This window comes from Lissotriton vulgaris, chromosome 5 (genome assembly GCF_964263255.1).
Source record: "Lissotriton vulgaris chromosome 5, aLisVul1.2, whole genome shotgun sequence".
Classification (NCBI taxonomy): Eukaryota; Metazoa; Chordata; class Amphibia; order Caudata; family Salamandridae; genus Lissotriton; species Lissotriton vulgaris.
Window position 1 is genome coordinate 197,789,297 of NC_141693.1, and position 24,538 is coordinate 197,813,834.

The 24,538-nt window shown below is 46.3% G+C and overlaps 1 protein-coding gene across 1 annotated transcript in view; it reads right to left on the minus strand.

The window, feature by feature from the left end:
• Positions 1-23,596, minus strand: part of UAP1L1 (UDP-N-acetylglucosamine pyrophosphorylase 1 like 1) — a 292,017-nt gene extending 268,421 nt beyond the window's left edge. The window contains exon 1 of the mRNA XM_086921152.1: positions 23,120-23,596. Within this exon, the coding sequence (XP_086777278.1) occupies positions 23,120-23,405 (286 nt within the window). The 5' untranslated portion in view covers positions 23,406-23,596. The remainder of the gene's footprint in view (positions 1-23,119) is intronic.
• Between the last annotated feature and the right edge of the window lie 942 nt (positions 23,597-24,538).

A 24,538-nucleotide genomic window follows, 5' to 3' on the forward strand; every position in this document is an offset into this window, starting at 1 on the left:
GGTCCCGCTCCGGCCTTTATCCTAAAGAAAGGGGCGGGTACATGACTAGGTCCTGCCCTAAGGGTGGGACCAGGAAGGGGGGTATTTACACCCCTCTCCCACTGCTGGACTTTCCCCAGGTCAGGGGCTGCGCGCCCCTGGAACTGGTTCTAGCCGGCAGATGCGTAGTGAGCACCGGGGTGCCACTCCGCATTCACCTTCTTGCAAAGCCCTACCTACCCAGAATACACAAACCCTGTCTGGGACGGTGCGAACACCGCCCTTGACAGGAAACCCTTTGTCCAAGCTCTCCTCGCTGGAAGGACTCCCAGCAGCAGGAGGTCAGACTTGTGTCTGTGGTGGCAGCGTCCATTTTGTGGAGCTGAGGCTTCAGTTAACTTTAACCAGGGTTCACAGTTACGTACATGTCGTGTCCCTCTAGAAGGGCGGAATGCTAACCTCGTCGCCAGGGTTGGTGAGAGGGCAGCACCCCGATTCGTATGACACCTTACTCGACATGTCTTGATAACGCGATACCGAAGTTACCGATATGATACGCGTTATCATGGAACAGCCATTGGGTCTTGGTTCCGCAAGCTGCAACCGGGCTCGGCTCGTGCCAGAGCCCAATTCACACGGTTCCATGCACTCTGCCTTCAAGATTGTCAAGGCCTGCCATAGGAGTGACTGAGAGGAACTCGGGTGTCCATTTTAAGGTTAGGTATAGGGATACTACACCTACAGCAACGGGCGAGTACGCCACGTGGCCCCAGCTGTCGTGCAGCCAGTTGTGTAAGATTTAGATGGCCATCCAGGGGTGGCATAATACATGCTTCCGCCCCTGGTAGGCCCTGGGTACACCGATGCCCTGAGTTACAGGGTCTGACAGGGTGGCCCAGTTCCAATTGGGTGATGCACCTAAGGTACACATCAATTTAGCGAGAGAACAGCTAGGCTGTGGGTCTGATTGGCAGGCCCACAGCCCGAGAAAGTCGTAAACCAGTGAAACAAAAGCAAAAAGTCCGGGTGATCATAGGATTGCAGACCCTACTCTCCTACAGTAAGGGAGCAGCGAGATGGGGCAGTAGTTCTGGAGTTCCCTCTGGTCAGTGGAGGATTTCTTGAGGAGGGGTCTGACTTCTGCAAGTTTACATGCTTCTGGAAGGTCGCTGTGGTGATGAATGGCTTGAGAATTATGGTGAGTTGGGAGCTGATCTTGTTGCTTCCTAGGTTAAAGAGGCGGTAGGGGCAGAGGTCCGTGCATGCTCACGAGTGGATGGTGAGCTGTTGCCATGTGGTGAGATGCTGATCGGGGAGGCTGCCATTGGAGTGAGCAGGCCAGTGAGTTGGGGCTCGCAGTTCCCGTCGATGGTGGATATCTGGTATGGAATGGGCTGCTAGACCATTGCAGAGTTCCAGGCGGAATTGCAATCTCAGTGGCTGTGGAGCAGGAAAACTCTGATGATAGTGAACAGTTCCTTGGAATGGTTGGGGCTTGCCTCAATGCGGACTGTAAGGACATCATTTTTCATGTCTGAGTCATTGGTGGTATTCGTGGAGGGTGGACTTGAAGGTGACTCTGTATTTAGCGTCTCTGCTGGAGCGTCATCTTCTCTCCAGTTGTTTGCAACTGCGTTTCATTGAACTGAGTTCTGGTGTGTACCAGCTGGCTTGTTTGGTGGAACTGCAGGTTTTGGCTGGTTTGATGGGGGCTACTCAGTTGGCGGCATTGGTGATCTAAGTGTTGAAATTCTGAACTGTTTGTTCTCGGTTGGTTGCTGCGATGGGCTAGGTGACGACGAGGACGTCCATCCATTGGGTCCGTGTCACTTTGCTCCAGCAGGAGGTGTGTGGGGTGTTGTTGTTGCCGGTGCGCAAGAGCGGGCGATTGTGAAGTGGACAATGGTGTGGTTGGTCCAGGTGAGCTCTGTGGTATGGCTGTATTTAACTCTGTTGCTGGATGTGAAGATATGGTCATGAGTGTCTCCTGATTTGTGTGTGGGGTCTGTAACCAGCTTGGTAAGGCCAATGTCGTCCATTCAATTCCAAGAGGCTGGCGAGTTGGTGTCTGTGGGGTCGTCCAGGTGGGAATTGAGGTCTACGAGGAAGATGTAGTGCTTGGGCTCGATGGTAAGTGGGGTGATGAAGTCTGTGATGGCATAGTAGAGGCTGTTGCGTGGTCCTGGGGGTCTGTAGGCGAGGGTGCCTTTGATAGTTGTTTTGTCGTCAGTGGAATTGGAAACTGAGATATTCCATGATCGTTGTGGTGTCTTCTTTGGCGATAGTGCAGTGGATAGTTTTTGTGGATGATGGTGATGCCTCCTCCAAGTTTGTTGGTGTGGTCCCAGTGTGTCATTTTGCAGCCGTTGCGCTGGCGATGTCAGGGCAGAGGAAGGATTGAATCAGGTTTCTGTGATGAAGGTCCCATTCAGGGTGAGGATGGAGATAGTGTCACAGACTTCGGTGGCATGTTTGCAGAGAGATCTGGCGTAGATTTGGAGGCAGCGGAGTGTTTCAGGGGTGGTCACGGTCAGCCGAGTGAAAGTGGCGCATGTTTCTCTGAGGACTGGAGGTCCAACGTTGCAGGTGTAGAGACAGCAGTGGCAGATGAACAGCCATGCTGTGAAACGAGGCGATTCAAGGCAGCAGTTGCTGTGACGTACGGGGTCCAGGGCTACAAGGTCTGTGGTGGATTATCTATGTGTGCCCGGAAGGCCAGGGTTCCTGGTGCTGGGTGTGGTCACCATTAAATAGGTCTTGGGACGGACGTTAGGAGCAGGTGGTGGGAAGCGAGAAAGAGGACGACGAGACAAAAATCATATCTAACATTATTACCATTCCAGCAGCCCCTCGATCCACCAATCCCCTCCATCAACTCACCATCAAACAGGTGAGTCCGTGTCTGTCTATCTAGGTGTGAATTTTTTATATACAAAATATCCCAGCACTCCACTGTAGCCAATCCAGTCAATGTTTGTTACACAAAGGGCATTTCCTATGTATTGATCCAAATGTCATTCACAGGCAACAATTTGGGTTCTCACAAAAGAGGTTGTTTTATTATCAAGCACAAAATTCATCATCTCCATATTTAGAGACAAACATAAGGTATTACAAACGATTTCAATGATCCATAACCAGGAGAGGATGATGGGTATTATAATGGACTAATGATGGCTTTATGTCCTCCTCTTCTGGGTCCACAGGCGACAACAGCCGACACGTGTTTCGTCACGTCATGTGACTTTCTCAAGGCTGTAATGATAACAGTAGTAGCTCATTGGTTTTATATACATAATTTGCAATACTTTTAGTTGGCAGACAAGTGTCACTCTAAACATTTAGAAAGAACTTATCCATATCAAAGTTGCAGTATTTTTGTTAGAACAGGGAGGTGAAGTTTGAGCACAAGAGGTCAGAGGTTTCAGAAGATAACCACCATTTTCCACACCATTTATGTGAACAGGACTGGTATTTAGCCTAGCCCTAGGTAAAAGATAGTAAAGCCCGTCCACCTTAGTGCATAAAAAGAGAAAGCTAACCTTTTGGATTTTCCAATAGGTAAGGTCTAACAACTCGGTCTGTGTAGTTCCTTGTTCGTCACTACTATAGCTCTTTTTTGATCATTGATCGAAAAAAAATATATTAGGTACATGGACAGACAATAGTTATATCATCCATTCTTTTTAGATAATCTCAATTTAATATTGAGTTGGGCTGTTCCACTCACATTGTCTGTGGGATTTTTAGTGGTCAAGTTTTAAATCCTGGCCATCTGTCTAGTTAGAAAAGAGAAGCAACGTAGGTATTCTCCCCTCCAATGAAACCACTAGTCAGAAATCCAGAACACACTGCAAAAATATAAAAAATGTATATACAGGGGTTGGTAGTCCTATTCTGTTTCAAGTTCTAAATTAAACTAGATTTTTATTGTCTTCCCTGCGATAGACTCACATTGCCGTGGGCTGTCCAACAAGCCCCAAAATTAACGCAAGCGTTTCCACAGGGTCTAATCCAAACCCCAATGTTCTGGTTCTGTACAGTGGAAAGGTTAAAAATAGAGTTCAAAAAGGCTGTTTGTCTCATAACGATGTCCTGATAAGATATGTCATGTAACTTACCTATTTTAAAATGTATAGTCTCAATATTTGGCGCAAGACTTGACTAAGCTGGTTGTATATCCTGTTGGCATTACCATAAAAGAGAGTGCCGAATTTCTGTGTCCCACAAGATCAGTCACGGAAAATATATTAATAAAACATATAAATACCTAGTTACGCTGTGCTGTACATATCCCCTGTCACGACCGTGGTTTAGAGGACACAGCATACTTACTCAATTAGAATCATGTTCCATTTGTGATACGGAAAAAGATGGTCTTTGATAGGCCTATTCAGAAAGAAAGAACTATATAAGTGACTGTATGTTCCCATTTGCGATATTTACATACATGACAAAATAAAAGCATGTGTGAGATTTTGGCTACTACTCTCATTTGGATTTTCACCAAACACAGTTATATGAATAATGTGTTGTTCATCACATGGAATAGACGTGTGTTAGGCCATCAACCTGATTATAAGTCGGCCCTTATTTAAACTTTATTCCGTAGATACGATTCAGACATATACTATTCTCAACTAGTGTGAAACGGCACAAACCAGGCCATAAAATCGTTTTATAATCTGTTTCTTAAAATAGTGCCCAAGAGACTCGACATAGCTAACAGATTTAATCAATCAATCAATCATAACACTTGTATAGCACGCTACTCACCAGGAAGGGTCTCAAGGCGCTTGGGGGAAGGGGTCCGCTACTGCTCGAACAGCCAGGTCTTGAGTTGTCTCCTGAAGGCGAGGTGGCCCTGGGTCAGCCGAAGGTGGATGGGGAGGGAGTTCCATGTCTTGGCCGCCAGGTAAGAGAAGGATCTGCCTCCGGCTGTGGCTCTTCGGATGCGTGGTACGGCGGCGAGGCTAGTAGACCGTAGCTGGCGGGTGGGCGTGTAGAAGGTCAGGCGGTCGTTGAGGTACTTGGGGCCCAGATCGTGGAGAGACTTGTGTGCGTGGGTGAGGAGCCTGAACGTGATCCTCTTGTTGACGGGGAGCCAGTGCAGGTCCCTCAGGTGGCCGGAGATGTGGCTGCGTCGCGGAATGTCCAGGATGAGTCGGGCGGAGGCGTTCTGGATGCGTTGGAAGTCTTTTCTGTAGCTTGGCTGTGGTTCCGGCGTAGAGGGTGTTTCCGTAGTCCAGTCGGCTGGTGAAGAGGGCCTGGGTGACCGTCTTCCTGGTCTCAGTCGGGATCCATTGGAAGATCTTGCGAAGCATGCGGAGGGTGTGAAAGCATGATGAGGAGACGGCGTTGACTTGTCTGGTCATCGAGAGGGAGGAGTCCAGGATGAAGCCCAGGTTGCGGCGTGGTCTGTTGGCTTGGGGGCGGTGCCCAGGGCTGGGGGCCACCAGGAGTCGTCCCAGGCGGAGGTTGATAGACAAGATGGAAGTCCTCATCCTGGGACCGAGTTCAGTTTCAGGCAGCTGTTCTTCATCCACTAGGCGACGTCTTTCATCCCTTCGTGTAGGCTGGTTCTGGCGGTGTCGGGGTCTCTGGTGAGGGAGAGGATCAGCTAAGTGTCGTCGGCGTAGGAGAGGATGTTGAGGTTGTGTTGGCAGCAAGAGGTCTCATGTAGACGTTGAAGAGGGTGGGGCTGAGTGATGATCCTTGCGGGACACCGCAGATGACTTCGGTGGCCTCGGATCGAAACGGGGGGAAGCGAACTCTGTTTTCTACCGGCGAGGAACGAGATGATCCACTTCAGTGCCTTCTCTTGGGTGCCGATGTTGCTGAGGCGTTGGACTAGGGTGCGGTGGCAGACAGTGTTGAACGCTGCAGAGAGGTCCAGGAGGATGAGTGCCGCTTTTTCCCCGTTGGGGCTCGGATGTAGTCGGTGGCTGCGATGAGGGCGGTCTCGGTGCTGTGGTTGGCTCTGAAACCGGACTGCGAGGGGTCGAGGGATCCGTTCGTCTCGAGGAGGGCGGCAAGCTGTCTGTTGACAATCTTCTCGATGACTTTGGCAGGAAAAGGGAGGAGCGAGATGGGGCGGAAGTTTTTGAGGTCGGTGGGGTCCGCTGTTGGTTTCTTCAGTAGGGCGCTGAGCTCGGCATGTTTCCAGCTCTCCGGGAAGGTGGCAGTGTTGAAGGAGGTGTTGATGACGTCCCGGAGTTGGGGTGCGATGGTGGAGTCGGCCTTGTTGAAGACGTGGTGGGGGCAGGGGTCGGTTGGAGATCCGGAGTCTCCAATCATTGGTATTATACGATTCTCCTCATAGATTTCTTTGCAATTGCACATATTATTTACTTTAATACCGTTACGTAAATTAGCGCAGAGCAGCAAGTTATTGAGAACTGAGAAAACATTTCTCTCAGCCCCCACATCTACACATCTTCAACCCCCCTACATTTGGGTCGAAGAACAGAATGGGAAAAGACTCGATCTACCGGTCCATTTCAGTCATAAAAAACCATTTCTTCCTCCTTGAACCCTCTTCGCCCCTAACATCCGAACCACAGTAATATAGTTTACTTTCCAATTTTTCCTCGCCCTGTTGATTATAGCGTATCTGACCTGAATAGCAGCATACATTTTACTGTTATCGCATATCGCAGCCATCTTATAGAGGATAATATTTATTAGTGGTTGAATCACAGACAATACCTTTAGTAAGCGCGAACTTTATATATACAGTTTCAGAGGTATATAGTGTGGTGACCCAACCTCGTGAGAGTAGGTACAGTTCGCACTTACTAAATGTATAGTCTGTGATTCAACCACTAATAAATATTATCCTCAACTAATTCTTGGATTGTGACAGTAGCTTCCATCTGCAAAATATCCATTTGAAGCTATTTTTTATGACGAATGAATTCAGTCTCGGAGTACATGTGCAGACCCATTTCAATATGGATGCCATGTACACTTAAAGTTGGAAATTCGATTGTTTTTCGCACAAAATTGGATAGGATGGCTCTTGCCATACCTATATTTTAAATGAATATGCTAAAGTATTGCCAACAAGATTAAGACGCCAGAAAATAGGACCCTGAACATTTAAAACCATCAAATCTACATCTACTTAGTACCATCAAAGATGGCCCCCACATGTACGGGTACGCTATAATCAACAGGGCGAGGAACCACTTCCGGTTCACTAAACCCGGTCCGGTCGCTTCCGGGTTACTGAAGGCTATTCCGGCAATTGGTATATTTAAATCGACAGCCCCAGTCCAAAAACATGTGGGAGTGGAAGCTGCCTACGAAACAGACGTGTTTTCTCTCTACTGCGCTTGACACATACGGTAAGTCGCTACATGTGAGTGTAATTATTCAGAGACCTGACACGAAATTCTAGTTTACTTTCAAATTTTTGCAGTGAAAAGATTACTGTGGGTCGGATGTTAGGGGCGAAGAGGGTTCAAGGAGGAAGAAATGGTTTTTTTAATGACTGAAATGGACCGGTAGAGTCTTTTCCCATTCTGTTCTTCGATCCAAATGTAGGGGGTTGAAGATGTGTAGATGTGGGGGCTGAGAGAAAGCTTTTCTACGTTCTCAACTTGCTGCTCTGCGCTAATTTGTGTAGCGGTATGAAAGTAAATAATATGTGCAATTGCAAAGAAATCTATGAGGAGAATCGCATAATACCAATGAGGGGGCATATCAAATCTGTTAGCTATGTCGAGTCTCTTGGGCACTATTTTAAGAAACAGATTATAAAACGACTTTATGGCCTGGTTTGTGCCGTTTCACACTAGTTGAGAATAGTATATGTCTGACTCATATCTACGGAATAAAGTTTAAATAAGGACCGAATTATAATCAGGTTGATGGCCTAACACACGTCTATTCCACGTGATGAACAACACATTTTTCACATAACTGTGTATGGTGAAAATCCAAATGAGTAGTAGCCAAAATCTCTCACGCATATTTTTATTTTGTCATGTATGTAAATATTGCAAATGGGAACATACAGTCACTTATATAGTTCTTTCTTTCTGAATAGGCCTATCAAAGCCCATCTTTTTCCGTATCACGAATGGAACATGATTCTAATTGAGTAAGTATGCTGTGTCCTCTAAACCACGGTCGTGACAGGGGATATGTAAAGCACGGCGTAACTAGGTATTTATATGTTTTATTAATATATTTTCAGTGACTGATCTTGTGGGACACAGAAATTCGGCACTCTTATGGTAAATGCCAACTGGATATACAACTAGCTTAGTCAAGTCTTGCGCCAAATATTGAGACTATACATTTCAAAATAGGTAAGTTACAAGACATATCTTATCAGGACATCGTTATGAGATAAACAGCCTTTTTTAACTCTATTTTTAACCTTTCGACTGTACAGAATCAGAACATTGGGGTTTGGATTAGACCCTGTGGAAACGCTTGCGTTAATTTTGGGGCTTGTTGGACAGCCCACGGCAATGTGAGTCTATCGCAGGGAAGACAATAAAAATCTAGTTTAATTTAGAACTTGAAACAGAATAGGACTACCAACCCCTGTATATACATTTTTTATATTTTTGCAGTGTGTTCTGGATTTCTGACTAGTGGTTTCATTGGAGGGGAGAATACCTACGTTGCTTCTCTTTTCTAACCAGACAGATGGCCAGGATTTAAAACTTGACCACTAAAAAATCCCACAGACAATGTGAGTGGAACAGCCCAACTCAATATTAAATTGAGATCATCTGAAAAGAATTGATGATATAATTATGATCTGTCCATGTACCGATTATATTTTTTAGATCAATGATCAAAAAAGAGCTATAGTAGTGACGAACAAGGAACTACACAGGCCGAGTTGTTAGACCTTACCTATTGGAAAATCCAAAAGGTTAGCTTTCTCTTTTTATGCACTAAGGTGGACGGGCTCTACTATCTTTTAATTAGGACTAGGCTAAATACCAGTCCTTTTCACATAAATGGTGTGGAAAATGGTGGTTATCTTCTGAAACCTCTGACCTCTTGTGCTCAAACTTCACCTCCCTGTTCTAACAAAAATACTGCACTTTCACATAAAGGTTGAAATTCTGAATTAACAACTTTGATATGGATAAGTTCTTTCTAAATGTTTAGAGTGAAACTTGTCTGCCAACTAAAAGTATTGCAAAGTATGTATATAAAACCAATGAGATACTACTGTTTTCATTACAGCCTTGAGAAAGTCACATGACGTGACAAAACACGTGTCGGCTGATGTCGCCTGTGGACCCAGAAGAGGAGGACATAGAGCCATCATTAGTCCGTTATAATACCCATCATCCTCTCCTGGTTATGGATCATTGAAATTGTGTGTAATACCTTATGTTTGTCTCTAAATATGGAGATGATGAATTTTGTGCTTGATAATAAAACAATCTTTTGTGAGAACCCAAATTGTGGTCTGTGAATGACATTTGGATCAATACATAGAAAATGCCCTTTGTGTAACAAACATTGACTGGATTAGCTACAGTGGAGTGGTGGGATATTTTGTATATAAAAAGTCTGTTGCATAGGGAATATCTCTGGCATACCTTATGTCATTGTGCACCTAGGTAGTAGGGTGCGTATATATCCCGAGAGGCACCAACCCTAAATGATATTCTAAGAAATTTCTTTTTACTGACATTGTTGAATCCTGCCAAATGTGTGTTCTACTTTTAAAATACATGTATTTGAGGTGCACCCCCCTTACATTGCTACCAGTGAAACTGTACTAAACATATATAGGTGTGCATGTTAACCATCTCCTGTCTTGCTAATTCCAAGCAGAACCTTCCCCATAAGAACCTGTGTAATCTACTCACCAAGGTTTATTATGATGTACCTTATTAATTGAAATCAACAGATGAGGGGCATGAACACAGACGAGGGGCATGAACATAAGAAAACAGGTTCCTAGGAATGGGTATACATCATAAACTTTTCAGACTACTGGCAACTGAAATTGACCCCTTTACATGCGAGAGTTTAAGACTGCTTTCACCTCAAACTCAGGCGGCCGTTTTACTATAACAGGTGGCAGAAAAATTCCTGGTGATGGCTTCCCACAAGACATATGAAAAACTTCCTAACTCTTCTATCCCCAGTGCAGAGTCAACTACACAGCCCTTGTCCTCGAAGACAAACTGGGTGATGGACTTAGGATGGAACCCGGAAATGAGCAAATGACTACTCAAGAGTCTTGGCTGGTGAATATGAGCTGGTCTGTGGTGGTGGCGAACACATTCTTTATAGGAGGCTTTAGCTAACGCCAAATGCACAGCTATCTGTGCTTGCACCCAGACTATGTTTGAAGTGGGTTTGGATAGAAGGCACCTGAAATTCAGGAAAAAAAACTGGCAAAGATGGGGAAGAAAACCAAAAAGGAACAGAAAACGGAGGATATCCTAACAAGGAGAGAAGGGAGTTGCCATCGAAAAAATATAAAACCATAGGAAGTTAATTGTACCCACTAGTCCTGGTGATTCATTAAGAAGCAGGAAAAGTACTGTTCAATGACAAGAATGAGTATTTCACTCTGTCCATCCGTCTATGGACAATAAGTGGTGGAATGATGATTAATGGTTTCCAGTTGTAATAGTTCTTTCCACTGTTTGTGATGAAAGTACTGGGTAAACCATGTAATCAGAAGATATTGTAGAGAAATGTGGATGTCAACTGATTCGCCGCACATAACTTTACTCCAGTATCAAAATGTTCTAATTTATTAAATATTTTAGTTAGTATAATCTACCACTAGTATTACCACTGCACGGTTCTCTGATGGTGGAATTTCAACTATAAAGTCCATCCATGTGACTTTCAGACGTCTAGACTGTGAAGGAAGAGGCTGAAACAGACCTGTTCGATGTTGATGATCCGCATTGGCCTGTATGCAACTTGAGACATTTTGCACATACACCCTTCTGTAACCCAGGCCACCAGATATACTAGTTCAAAAGTCAGAGTTCGTCTTTTCCAGGGCGCCGGATACAGGAGCTTTTTATGACAAGGTCTCAGAATTTCTTGTTGAAAAGAGGCACACGAGACAAACAGTCTCTGAACATAAGAATATTTTTTTTGTATTGAGAAACCAACAAGATTGATTTAGGTTTCTTTAAATTATCTTAACCTTCTGCAAACTCATCCCTTTAGGGACTTGCGACTAACATGTTTGAGAAAAAAGGATCTTTTACATGCTGCTACAGTCTAGACAAATTATTTAAATGATGATGTCCTGATCTATATGAGGTGTTATAAAAGTAGCATGTAAAAAGTAGCATGCGCATAGGCACATTTCATGGAACTCAGGAACCCAACATTTGTATGATTGATACAGGCAGTTATGGAATGTCTCCAGTGTACATGTCCTATTTTGACAGCCAGGATCTCAAGTCGTTATTTTTATATTGGGTCATGGTTTGTGAAAAATATGCTACTTAAGTACTGCTTAAGTCGCTGGATTGCATGGAGCTAAAATGGTTAGCTCAATAGTGGAAAAATCGGCTTCTACAATACTGTCTTTAATGTTCCAAATGCTGTTTAGGTCTTCTCGTACTTGAAAGGTACTCTTTTTTTGTTAATTCTGTGACAAGGCTATAACTTCTGAAAATCCCTCAATAAAAACCCAGTAACAAATAGCAAACCCTAAGAATATTGGGATTTCCTTTACAGTGGAAGGTGTTGGACAATTGCAAATGGCTTTCATTTTCTTTTCATCCATTCTTATTCCTTCAAGTGAGAGGACAAAGAAAAAAAGGAAAGGGATGAGACTTCAAACAAGTATTTTTTCAGCCTTTGCATCAATTCATTTTACATAAACAAGACAGAACTTCCAAAAAAGTTTCTTCAATATTCTTAAGAAAACCCAAAGATACCAAGAAGTTATCAAGATAGATAATGATCTAACTGTACAAGATATCTCTGAAGACCGCATTAATAAAATGTTGAAATGGGCAGTTCTAGTGCATAGGCGAGGAGATATCAGGAGATACTTGGAATGCATGCTGCGAGTGTTGAATGCTTTTACATTTGTCGTCTACCTAGATTCTGACTTCATTATATGCCTTTCCTAAAACTAACTTAATAAAAATACAGACATCCTTGAACTGATCCAGAATCACAAAAATCGAAGAAAGGGGGAAATTATTTTGGAAAAAATGAATAGCGTTACTCTCTCTATAGTCAATGCAAGGTCTGAAAGTAACACTCGGCATGGGAGATTGAAAAACATAAGGGCCCTGCTGGAAAACTGGAATGTCCTACACCCTTTTACAAATTCGCTTTCAAATATTCCTTCAAGACACGATTCTTCTTTTACTGTAGGAGAGTAAATTCTCCCATGCAAAACCTCTGCCAAGAGTACAAGAGCATCAAGAAGCAGCATAAGTAATGTTCAATGGCAAGAAATAGTGGTTCACTCCTACTTTCCGCCTAGGGAGGATAAGTGGTGGACTGATGATTAATAATTTCCAACTGTAAAAGTTATTTCCGCTGTTTATGATGATAGTACTGGGTAAACCATGAAATAAAAACATTTTTAGGAGAACGATGGATGTCAACCAATTCATCTCTCTTTCCCAAATTCGCTTTCAAATATTCTTTTACGCTGTGATCTTTCTTGTAGGAGAGTGAAATCTCTCAAAGTAAAGGGGGCACCTAATCAAAACAGATTTAGCTATGGATCCCAATGACCTCTTCAAGTCAACATCTGTCCAGAAGACTGAAGAAGACAGGGGGCGACGGGGGGGGGGGGGGGGGGGGGGGGTAGGGGGGGACACGGTCCTAAAAACTTGGGGGAGAGGGGAAAAGTTAATGTAGTTTCTAGGATGCTCCCAAGACTGATAGGCCAATATCGCCTTACATGGTGCATGAGAGCCACCAGCTGTGGTGCATGTGATGTGCTGTTGCCCATGACAGAAGCCATAGCACACCCACTCACCATAACTTGTAAGCCAGACACACATGCAGGTTACACAACAAATAGCCCACTACAAATACACTGAAGTGGGTTTGTAATCTTGCCACCAGGAACACAGATAAAACAAGCATTGGAAATGCAATAGGTCTCGCATTAGGAAAGTTTGAGCAATTGGTATTGTAAATGACTCATTTTTTATTTATGTGTTGGTTTTGAAAATAGCAAAAGTAATAGCTTTGTCAGTTACAATGTTTACGTGACTTAGATGTATTGATATTGCAAATAACAATGGCTTTTAATTTTGTAAATAATTAATACTTAAATAAAATTTATTGTAATTTATAATGGAAATAGCTTATACGTTTGTAAATAACTTTTGTGAAGATTATGTTCAGTGTATTTTATTATGACGGAAATCCAAGAACATTGCATTTGCACCTACACACACACACACACAGCCACACACACACACACACACACAGATGTGGTGGTGGTGGATCTGGTGGTGGTGGATGTGGTGGTGGTGGATGTGGGGGTGGTGGATGTGGGGGTGGATGTGGGGGTGGATGGGGTGGGTGTGGATGGGGTGGGTGTGGATGGGGTGGGTGTGGATGGGGTGGGTGTGGATGTGGTGGTGGATGTGGCGGTGGATGTCATGGTGGATGTGGAGGTGATGGTGGATGTGGTGGTGATGGTGGATGTGGTGGTGGATGGGGTGGTGGATGGGGTGGTGGATGGGGTGGTGGATGCGGTGGTGGATGCGGTGGTGGATGCGGTGGTGGATGTGGAGGTGATGGTGGATGTGGTGGTGATGGTGGATGTGGTGGTGGATGTGGTGGAGGATGCAGTGGTGGATGCGGTGAATGCGGTGGTGGATGTGGCATGGCATTTTTATTATATACAGAGGGGTACTTATTTTGTACCAATCACATCTTCTCCCATGTTTATTTTTGGCGAGGTTTTGGGCAGAGGTATTGAGTTAAATAAAAACACAGAGTGAATTCATGTTACATCATCCTCTGACCAACAAGTGTCATTTTCAGAGATTTCATCCATATGCGAATTAGTAGTTTTAAAACCTGACAAATCCTATATTTGGTCTCACCAAGTCGACAAGTGTGCAGCTGGAGACTGGAGGTGAACCTACAGTAGATGCCCATATGCAACGAAAGGGCCACCATCTGAAATTAGCTGTTTGCAGCAGGCATCCATCTGCAGTGACGAAGCCTGGCTGTCGATGGGTACTATATACAGCGACATCACATGTGCAGTGAGGAAGACGGCACCTGACACAGTTTTCTTGTCTACAGCTGCAGCAAAAAGGCCTGATCTCAGGCCGAGAGCATGGCATTTGCAATGAATAGCGCCGCCTGAAATTAGCTGCCTGTGTCAAGAGCTACAAGGATGCATTTGCAATGCTATGTCTAATTGTTTCTGGACAGGAAGTAGTTTACAGGCAAGGCCGCTGCTCTGCCCAAGCGAGCATTTGTGCAGAGGGAAAGGAGAGAGGTTGCTTAGTGACAGGGTCTGCGCCTCGTGTCCGTCGTTTACCTTGTCCAGGGTAGCCTGCTACGGGTCCTGTAATTAGAAGTGGTCAGGCTGCCGTTTATGGGAAGCCCGTGCTTAGGGCAGGCTCTAGCTGGCAAGAGACGCAAAGGAAAAGGGCATAAAGAGCAGGCATGCTCTGAGCAACTACACAACGCACCAAGGCTCTATGACAAAGCAAGCATACCAGGCATGTTTCACACTAAAGCAGGTATGGCACCTTATGTTAACAAGTAGCGACCGCCATTATTGTTCAATGGCATCGTCCTACGAGTGGTGTGTGGCCGTTACTGCTGAAGTGCGGGTGCCGGACAGTCTGAGAAGGGGGCGGGCGGGGGGGAGAAATGCGACACGGCGGGCAGGGGAGGGGGCGGAGCGGGTAAAAAAAAAAAAAAACAAGACGGAGGGAAGGCAGAGAAGGGGAGGAGAAATGCGACCCTGCGGGCAGGGGAGGGGGCGGAGCGGGGAGAGGGTGTGAAAGCAGCAGGGGCCTGGAGTGCGGCTGAGGGAACAGACGGCGATTTGGTGATGTGCATGCGCATTTTAGGTCAATGCGCTTGCGCATTGACCTAAAAGCCACGGGCACAGCACCAAATCGCCCAGTTAGTTAAAGTTTGTTTAAAGCCCTATATCCTCGCAAGCTTGATGCGTGTGCATCGAATAGCGAGACCTAACAAGTAGCGACCGCCATTATTGTTCAATGGCATCGTCCTACGAGTGGTGTGTGGCCGCCACTGCTGAAGTGCGGGTGCCGGACAGTCTGAGAAGGGGGGGGGGAGAAATGCGACACGGCGGGCAGGGGAGGGGGCGGAGCGGGTAAAAAAAAAACCAAGACGGAGGGAAGGCAGAGAAGGGGAGGGTGGGAGGAGAAATGCGACACGGCGGGCAGGGGAGGGGGCGGAGCGGGGAGAGGGTGTGAAAGCAGCAGGGGCCTGGAGTGCGGCTGAGGGAACAGATGACGATTTGGTGATGTGCACGCGCATTTTAGGTCAATGCGCATTGACCTAAAAGCCACGGGCACAGCACCAAATCGCCCAGTTAAAGTTTGTTTAAAGCCCTATATCCTCGCAAGCTCGATGCGTGCGCATCGAATAGCGAGACCTAAAAAGCATTGGTGAAGCCACTAGGTATTGCATTGACAACTAGGCTTTTGACTTTGTTATTGCTTGTTTTCTCATGATATTGCTAATTTCTTTTTATTGTTGGGGAAGCTGCTGAGCCCTAGTCACCTTTTTTTTAAAAAAAATGGCTAAATACTGAAATATTTTTGAGACACAAAAAACACGCTACTATGCCATATGAACTACTTTATGTATGTGCTCCCTGGCAAATGGCAGAATGCTGTTTGTAGGAAGCTGGCTCTGTATATACTATACCAAAAAGAAGTATAGCGTGCACAGAGTCCAGCGTGTCTCCAAAGGTATGGCAGCGGTTAAAGTAGATAATACCTTACTCTCAATATAGTGGTAGATGGGCTGATCAGTTAGGCTTATCAGAGGGTAGTGTGAATGCATTTGGTGTACACTCATACAAGGCAGAACACACTCCATGTCTGACTCCAGGCCAGTGTTTGTAGAAAAATATTATATATGTTACTTTTATTTCTAGGAACCAAGTTGAACTCTGTTACAAGTAAGTACTTTTGTGCAATACTGCCAAATTACTGGCACAGCATTAAACAATACTTTACATGTGCAAGAAATGCTTTTCAATACAGAAAGTGATACTTATTTTCAGGATCACACTTAGTACAATGCAGTGAGAAACTAATGCAATCCTATTGGAAAAATGCAGGTGCCTAACTTACAGGTAAGTAAGCTGTTATCAAGTTCAGTCTCCGGGGGTTTGAGTCAACACTGGGCCAGGGTCTGACCAAGCAGGACCTGCACCACCAGTGGCACTGGACGGACAGGTGCAGAGGTCATTGGGACCAATGATATCCTATGGAGGCTGGGGGCATCTCGAAGAGGCCAGGTTACAGGTAAGTACCTGGGGCTCGGGGACACAGGCTCTGGGGGTTAAGATCAGCAATGGAGGGGCCACCAAAGAACAAGGAGATTGCACCATCAGCAGCACAATGGCGGTCGGGTGGAGAGTGCAAAGAAGGCTTTGCGGGCTTCGTTGAAATCAATAGAGATCTGTGATTGGGGAAAACAGAGGCAGGCTTGGTTCCGGAGGTTGGATGAAGGAATCCAATGACTGGCGAGGTAAGTTGAATAGTGGGTGGATGCCAGGGCAACATCAGTTGGGCACACCAAGGTTGGGGGGCGCGGGTGCAGGAGTGCCTTTTGGGCGTCCAGTTCTCACCAGCTCTGGTCGGAGTCACCCTTCAGGTTGAGGTTGCAGCCGTCAAGGTGGAGGTCAGGATAGCAGGGGAGACTTCACTGGGTCGGTGGGCCACCAAGACTCAGGGCGGAGGTGTCAGGTGCAAGTGTTGCAGATCCGCCTGGATCCAGAGTCCTTAAGTTGGTTTCTTGGCTGGACAAATCCTGTGTCCACGGTAGACAAAAGTCTTTGTTATACACAGCACAGGTCCTCCGGGGGTTCTTGCGGTTTCTGGATGCGGGGCACGCCTGTCTCTTGAAGCAGGGTCGCTGAAAGAGGAGACTGGCCGGTAGGGCTGGGGCAAAGTCAGTTGTCGTCTTCTCCACTGCTGCACGGCTTTTTGGTCCTACGTCTTAGGCCAACAAATCTGAGGAACAAGGTTCAAGTGAGTCCTTAACTACTAAATGTAAGGGTGTTACTGAGTTTGAGGGGCAGTAGCTAATGGCAACTGTCCTCTAGGGTGCCCTCTCTCTGGTACTTACACCCTTTGGATTTCCCCTCCCTTTGGAGAGAGGGGCACATCCCTGTTCCCATTGGGTCTAATTCAAGATGGAAAATTTCAAAAAGAGGGGTTCACCTCAGCTCCTGGTGACCCTCGGGGTGTATGAGGCTGAGGTGGACACCCCTACTTTACTTACTAATTTTCCTGCCTGTCCTGCCACCAAACGTTGGACCTGGCAGGGGGGGTGGGCATCTCCACTAGCTGGAGCTGCCCAAATCAATACATCACAAGGTGAAAGCCTTTAAGGCTCACCGCCAAGTGTTGCTGCTCCTGCAAGGGGGAGGTGTGATACACCTCCACCCAGAGCAGGCTTTGTTCCTGACCTCCGAGAGTACAAAGGCGCTCACCCCATGAGGCCATAAACCTGTCTGGTGGTGGCTGGCTGGCGGTGACCAGTCAGCCAATACACTAGAAGATGGTTGTTTTTCAGAGGGCATCTTTAAGATGCCCTCTAAGTGTACTTAACAATAAATCCAAAACTGGCATCAGTGTGAGTTTATTATGCTGAGAAGTTTGATACCAAACTTCCCAGTTTTCAGTAAAGCCATCATGGAACTGTGGAGTTCGTAATGACAAACTCCCAGCCCATGTGCTCAAAATGAATATGCCTCTTGACCCCGCATCCCGTTACCCCGCATGTTCTTACAACCCATTTGTTAGAACGACCACGATGTAACAACGGATACAATTACCCCGCAAGTCGTAACAACGACTGGCGGAGGGGGAACTGGATGTTGCTATAGTATAATTCACTATTCCAACTCCAGTCTGTGCGGACAGCAGGGATTTAAAATCCAACACCTTCTCCCCCCTCCGCAAATCGTTGTTACGGCTTGCGGGGTAATGAAATGCATTGTTACAAAGCAGTCATTGTATTGACCACGTTGTAACAACATGCGGGGTGATGGATGCGCGGGTCAAGGTTGTTTACCACTCAAAATGGCTTCACTCCACTTACAGTGCCCCAGGAAAGGAATCAGCCACTGCCAGGGCATACTGCTCATGCAGTTATGCCCTCACCTGTGGTATAGTGCCCCCCTACTTTAGGGCTGTAAGGTCTGCCAGAGGGATGACTTAACTATGCCACAATAATTGTCAACAACAGGTGCAGCCATGAAAACCTGACCCAGGGGCAAACAATACTGGAATCTCCAACAAGGGTTCAAGTTGACATAATACATGCATCCAATTTTTAAGACCTAAAGAAACATTCTAATGTGAGAAATATGAAAAGATACGAGAGAAAAAAAAAATCATTGAAGAAACATAATAGAAAGAAGAAAAGAGAAAAAGAAAGAAACCCAAGTGTGAATGTATACAATTCATGGCAAAGTTTTTATTAACTCTAATAAATAGTTCAATTAGTAAACATATACAATTAAAAGGAGCTCAACATAATACACAAAACAAGACCTATAAACAGTGCAATGTGTAGACAAATCAGTGGCTGAGGAAAAAAGTTTACAAAAATCAGAAGTTCAGGACAGAACTGAAACAATTCTTTCTACACTTATTGGTTTTGAAGACGGTTCACCTTTCACCTCCCCACTCCCCCTTTCTTCTTGGTGATGGCAATCATTTTTTGCCTCATTATTTTTTGTCTCCCGTCGCCTTTTTCTTTAGAGAAATGGATTCTGTCCTTTATTTTCTGTTGTAATATAACCCTTGAAGGCTTGGATACCTATGTAAATATTTTTGTCTTTAGATGTTTAATTGAAATCGGTACGGACGCTCATAGAATTATCGTTTGTCCTGATGATGACCAATTAGTTTTACTATGGTCAAAACGCCGTTGATGCACAGATGTGGCCGAAAATTGAAGAGGACGCATTGTTTGCTTTGTGTTGTTTCAGTGTTGTCCAGAACTTCTATTTTTGTAAACCTTTTTCCTCAGCCACTGGTTTGTCTACTCCTGGCACTGTTTATAGGTCTTGTTTTGTGTATTAATTTGAGCGCTTTTTTTTGTCATATGTTTACAGATTTAACTATTTATTATTGTTAATAAAAACATTTTCCATTAATTATGTACATTCACACATAGGTTTCTTTCTTTTTCTCTTCATCTTCTGTTTCTTCAATGAAAATGCTTTTTGTGGGGTTTTTTTCTCTCATATCTTTTCACATTTCTCACATTAGAATGTTTTTTTAGGCCTTAAAAATTGAATGCATGTATTATGTCAACTTGAACCCTGGTTAGGATTCCAGTATTAACTATGCCACCGGCAGTCATGTGTAGGCATGGTACCCAGGAAGGTGTGCCATGTTGACTCTTAGTTTAGCCACACCACAACACATAGCCTGCAATGGCAGTGTGTATGTGTTAGTTGTGGGGCAACATCGGCATACAAGGAAAAGCCTTTGACTGGATCATCTCATTCCTCGCCGGGAGAACTCAAAGAGTCCGTCTTCCCCCATTCTACTCAGAGGCCACCGAAGTCATTTGCGGCGTACCTCAAGGATCCTCACTCAGCCCCACCCTCTTCAACGTCTACATAAGTCCTCTCGCATCCATCGCACGACAACACAACCTTAACATCATCTCTTACGCCGACGACACCCAGCTAATCCTTTCCCTCACCAAAGACCACAACACCGCCAAAACCAATCTTCACGAAGGCATGAAAGAAGTTGCCGAATGGATGAAACAAAGCAGTCTAAAACTCAACTCAGACAAAACGGAGGTGCTCATCCTAGGATCTTCCCCCTCAGCCTGGGACGACTCTTGGTGGCCTTCCGCTCTGGGCACAGCACCCACACCCACAGACCATGCACGTAACCTAGGCTTCATCCTAGGCTCCTCTCTCTCAATGTCCAGACAAGTCAACGCCGTCTCGTCCTCCTGCTTCAACGTACTTCGCATTCTCAAAAAGATCTTCCGCTGGATCCCCCTCGAGACAAGAAAAACTGTTACCCACGCACTGGTCACGAGTCGGCTGGACTATGGTAACACACTTTACGCCGGAATCACAACAAAACTACAGAAAAAACTCCAGCACATCCAAAACGCGTCAGCGAGACTCATATTAGACATCCCGCGCCAAGATCACATTACCGGACATCTAAAAGACCTCCACTGGCTTCCCGTCAACAAAATAATTACTTTCCGCCTTCTCACCCAAGCTCACAAGGCCCTCTACAATCTAGGACCCGAATGCCTCAACACTCGACTGTCCTTCTACAAACCCACCCGCCAATTAAGATCGTCCAATCAAGCCCTCGCCGCAGTGTGCGCGCATCCAGAAATCCAGCATGGGTGGCAGATCCTTCTCCTTTCTGGCTGCCAAGACCTGGAACTCACTCGCCACCCACCTCCGCCTTACTCAGAACCACATCTCATTCAGAAAAGAACTGAAAACCTGGCTATTCGACAAATAATATACCCCTTCCCCTAGCGCCTTGAGACCCTCTGGGTGAGTAGTGCGCTATACAAATGATCGAACTTGAACTATAGAGCGCGAACTTGATCCATTAGGGTGGTGTTTGTAGGGATGTCCTGCTCATGAAGGGGCACCCTCACACTTATAACCAAACACCCTGCCCTCAGGAATGAGGAGCCTGCCATAGGGATGATTTAGGTTTTAAGTGTAGTGACCTCAGCTGTAAGGAAACATCTGTTGTGAGTGGCGCTAGCACAAACTCGCACAGGGTGATTTGGCAGGCCCGTGGACTTCAAAGGGTGGCACAACACATGCTGCAGCCCATGGGAGACCCCTGGTGTACCTATGCCCTGGGTACCTTAGCACCATAGGCTAGGGACTTACATGGGTATACACCAGTAGCCAATTGTGGATGTACATAAGTACTTATCAGGGTCAATTTAGGGAGGAAGCTCAGTGACTGGGATCCTGATTTTCAGGATCCCGGTCAGACTAGATCAAAATTAGACTGATATCAAGGACAAAGTGAGGGTAACCATGAAAGCAGATCGTACTTTTCTCCAGTGGTACAATACATGCTACAGCCCTAAGGGATGCTCTCTGGTCACGAGGCACTCAGTACCACTGGTACCTTTTAACATGGAATTATAGGTGGCCCAGAGGTGTACCAATTGTGGAAACAATGGTACAGTTATGGGAAAGAACAAAGGTGCTGGGGCCTGGTTAGGAGATTCCCAGCACACACTCAAAGTGCAGTAAGCCCCTCCTTTTTGCCAGATTTCTGATGCAACAGAAACCCACTTTCCTACACTGTTGCTCATGCTATAATGGGCAGAAGAAACGTGTAAATGCCACAGTAACAGACCAATGAATAAAGATGTCTGGCTGAAAGCCCATACAATTATATTATACATATAATGTTGGCGGAATCAAAAAGTCCTGCCTACTACCAAAACTAAAAAGACGTGCCCTGCGCTAGTTATCGAGCTATCAGTCTCCCTGTCAGATGCCTTGAAAAACTTGTAGTCAAACTTTACTGTGGCCAGCAGAACCTGCAGCTCAGTTTTATGCAAAAGAAAACACTGAGCAACCTCGATAGACGAACAGATTGACGGTATCAGTAATGGCAATACAGAACCTCAAATGTGGGGGTGGGTCAGGCCTGGATGGCACAGCGGTCTATCTGCACGGCCTCGACTAAAAGCTTCTAGCGTGGAAAATTCCATAGACCGTCAAATTGCATTTCGAACGAGGCATTTCATAAGAGAAATGCGAGAAACTGAAATATGCCGGGCACAAAAAAACAACAGATTTTTCTTTAAATGTTTCCACCCGAAAGCTGTATTTCCATTAGTGTATGCTGCCAAATCCATATTGATATTCCATGGCAGTTAAAATTGTATTATTCCCTCCAATAAACTACATTATTTCGGAGGAACACACAATTGTAAAGAACGCTGAAATAATCACAGCACTTCCCTTCAAATAGGAGCAGCACATCCTGTACTGAGAGAGCTAGGGCCGCCTCCCCGGATTCACGGAGAAAGAGTGATAACGTAAGAGCAAGTAGTGATGCCGCGATAGAGCAAAATGAAGTACAGGGCCCATCCTCAAAATAAAGATACGTATGGTCGCCCACCAGATTTAAGCAGCTATCCTTTCTGCGGGAAAAAAACCCTGAAAATTCAGCGCAGGAAAAACTTGGTCAAAACTGATCTACACAGAATAAAGGTAATTTCGAAACACACTGGGCCCTTGGTATTTGATGCCGGCAGCATACTTCATAAGCTAAAAGCTCGCCGCTGACAAATGCGGTGTTACTTGCATATCCATTGTTTCCAATCTCGGCAAATCTAAGCTTTTCACTCAAACTCATCCTGTTATCTTACATGGGTGGGGGCATTGATTAGGAATATCCGCCGCTAATTGCACTGGTTAGAAACCGCTTTCAAGTGCCATACTTAGCGATGTACGAAAACTATTTAGTACTACTTCTCACTCCAAATAACTGACTAAATATCCACCACTGTCAACAAGAGCTATATAAATACAAACCTTTTTCCTCCTCTACCGTTCTGCTATCATCCCAAATCCAAATAACTGACTAACCTATCCACCACTTAAAATGCACTTGCATGTTTCACTATACTACTTCAACACTAATCCTCTATGGGCCCCGCTACTCGCCGAAAATGCGCTTCGACGCCTCGTCAGAGGTAGTGAGCGCTATATAAATGCAATTACAATACAATACTTACACACAAGTCACTACACACTCTTCACTACAGACTCTGATTAGCCTCAGAAAGTGACACTTGTTGTGTCCCGAGGTAAACACGGCACAGACTTGGTGTAGTCTGTTGGCAGCACGTCATCATGTATCATCACAAAGATCACTTTTAGACCGCACGTACAGTACATCCCTCTCGGAAGCTCCGAACTGACCTTCCTGCTCCCAGCTCGCCAGGGACTCTGGGTCGCTGCGGCGGACACTGCCCAGGAGCTCGGGAGGCAGGGGCTCCATTTTCCGCGTCCCCTGGTCGGCCCCGTCCCCGCGGGCCCCCGCCTCGGCTGCCCCCCGGCAGTGCTCTCGCAGCTCCCGCGGATCCAGCGCGGACAGCTCCGCGAGCAGCGCCGCACGCCCCTCCGGACCGAGCTCCGGCCAGAAGCGCAGGAGCTGCGGCTGTCCGGCCTCCTCCAGCCGGCGGCGGACCTGCTCCAGCGAGGCCATGGTCCGCGGGACGGAGTGGGAACGGTCACTCGAGGGGTACCGGTAGGTGAGAGGAGAGACCGTCTCTGATTGCGAGCCCGCAGACAGTTACAGGAGAAGGGAAGTGGATCCAGGTCCTGGGCGGGGCCTCGCCTCGGCCGGGCAGCACGAAGCAGTCACGCGCCCCGGCACGCGTCACCGCCCCCTTTCCCGCTGCTGCACGGGGAAGTTGTTTATTTATTTATTTTATTGTATGCGATTTTATATAGCGCGAACATTACCCGAAGGTGTCAGAGCGCTTTACAAAAGTACCAGTTGCGTTACATAAGGACTTTGGATTACATGAGTTACACAACAGATACAAACAGAACACAGAGAAAAAAGTGCAAATATACAAGTGGAGTGAAAGGAGGGAAAAATTGCAAGAGTACAAGTTGTAAAGTCACTCAAGGAAGAGATAAAAACAGATAAACTCTAAAATCACATAGGAGTGGTAGTAAGTACAAGATGTAATGCCGGCAGCGGTCTAGTCGCTGCACGCACACACACATCCCTACATCCGCAGGCCAGGCGTGGCCTGCGGGGTTCAATAAAAGGATGACGTCTGCTCGGGGGCGTCACTTCCGACTGTTATCCAGTGTCGGTGTGGGTTATTCGCTGCTGCGTGACCTGCCCACGCGCTACCCAGCAGGCCTATGCCAGGCCCCAGGCACCCCACAGCGTAGCGCACAACATTGGCGACGAGCGGAGGGGGCCCAACCCTCGCCCGTGCACCAGGGATAACAGCGGAGCGACCAGCTCCCCTACGCGGCACCACCGCGTGTCCTCCTGCGGCAACAGCCTGGCTTTGGCTCCACTGGCGCCCCTCTACCCCTCTCCACCTGGGCGCTGAAGGCTCTGTTTGGCTGCCCGTACGACACGGCGTAGCGGGAGGCGGCACAGGACCGGAGGTGTGACGCATTGCTGTTCCTCACGCATCTCGCGTGAGCCGCGGGTACGCAGGAGGCCCTGCTAAAGCTCACGCATTGCGCGTGAGACACGAAAACGGCCCTCTGGTGGTCTATACTGCGCCCTGGTGAGAGTGAAAGGTGCAAGCTGACCTGGGGAAGGATACCATCAGGAACCCCGAAACCCCTACATCACCTGACGTCTGT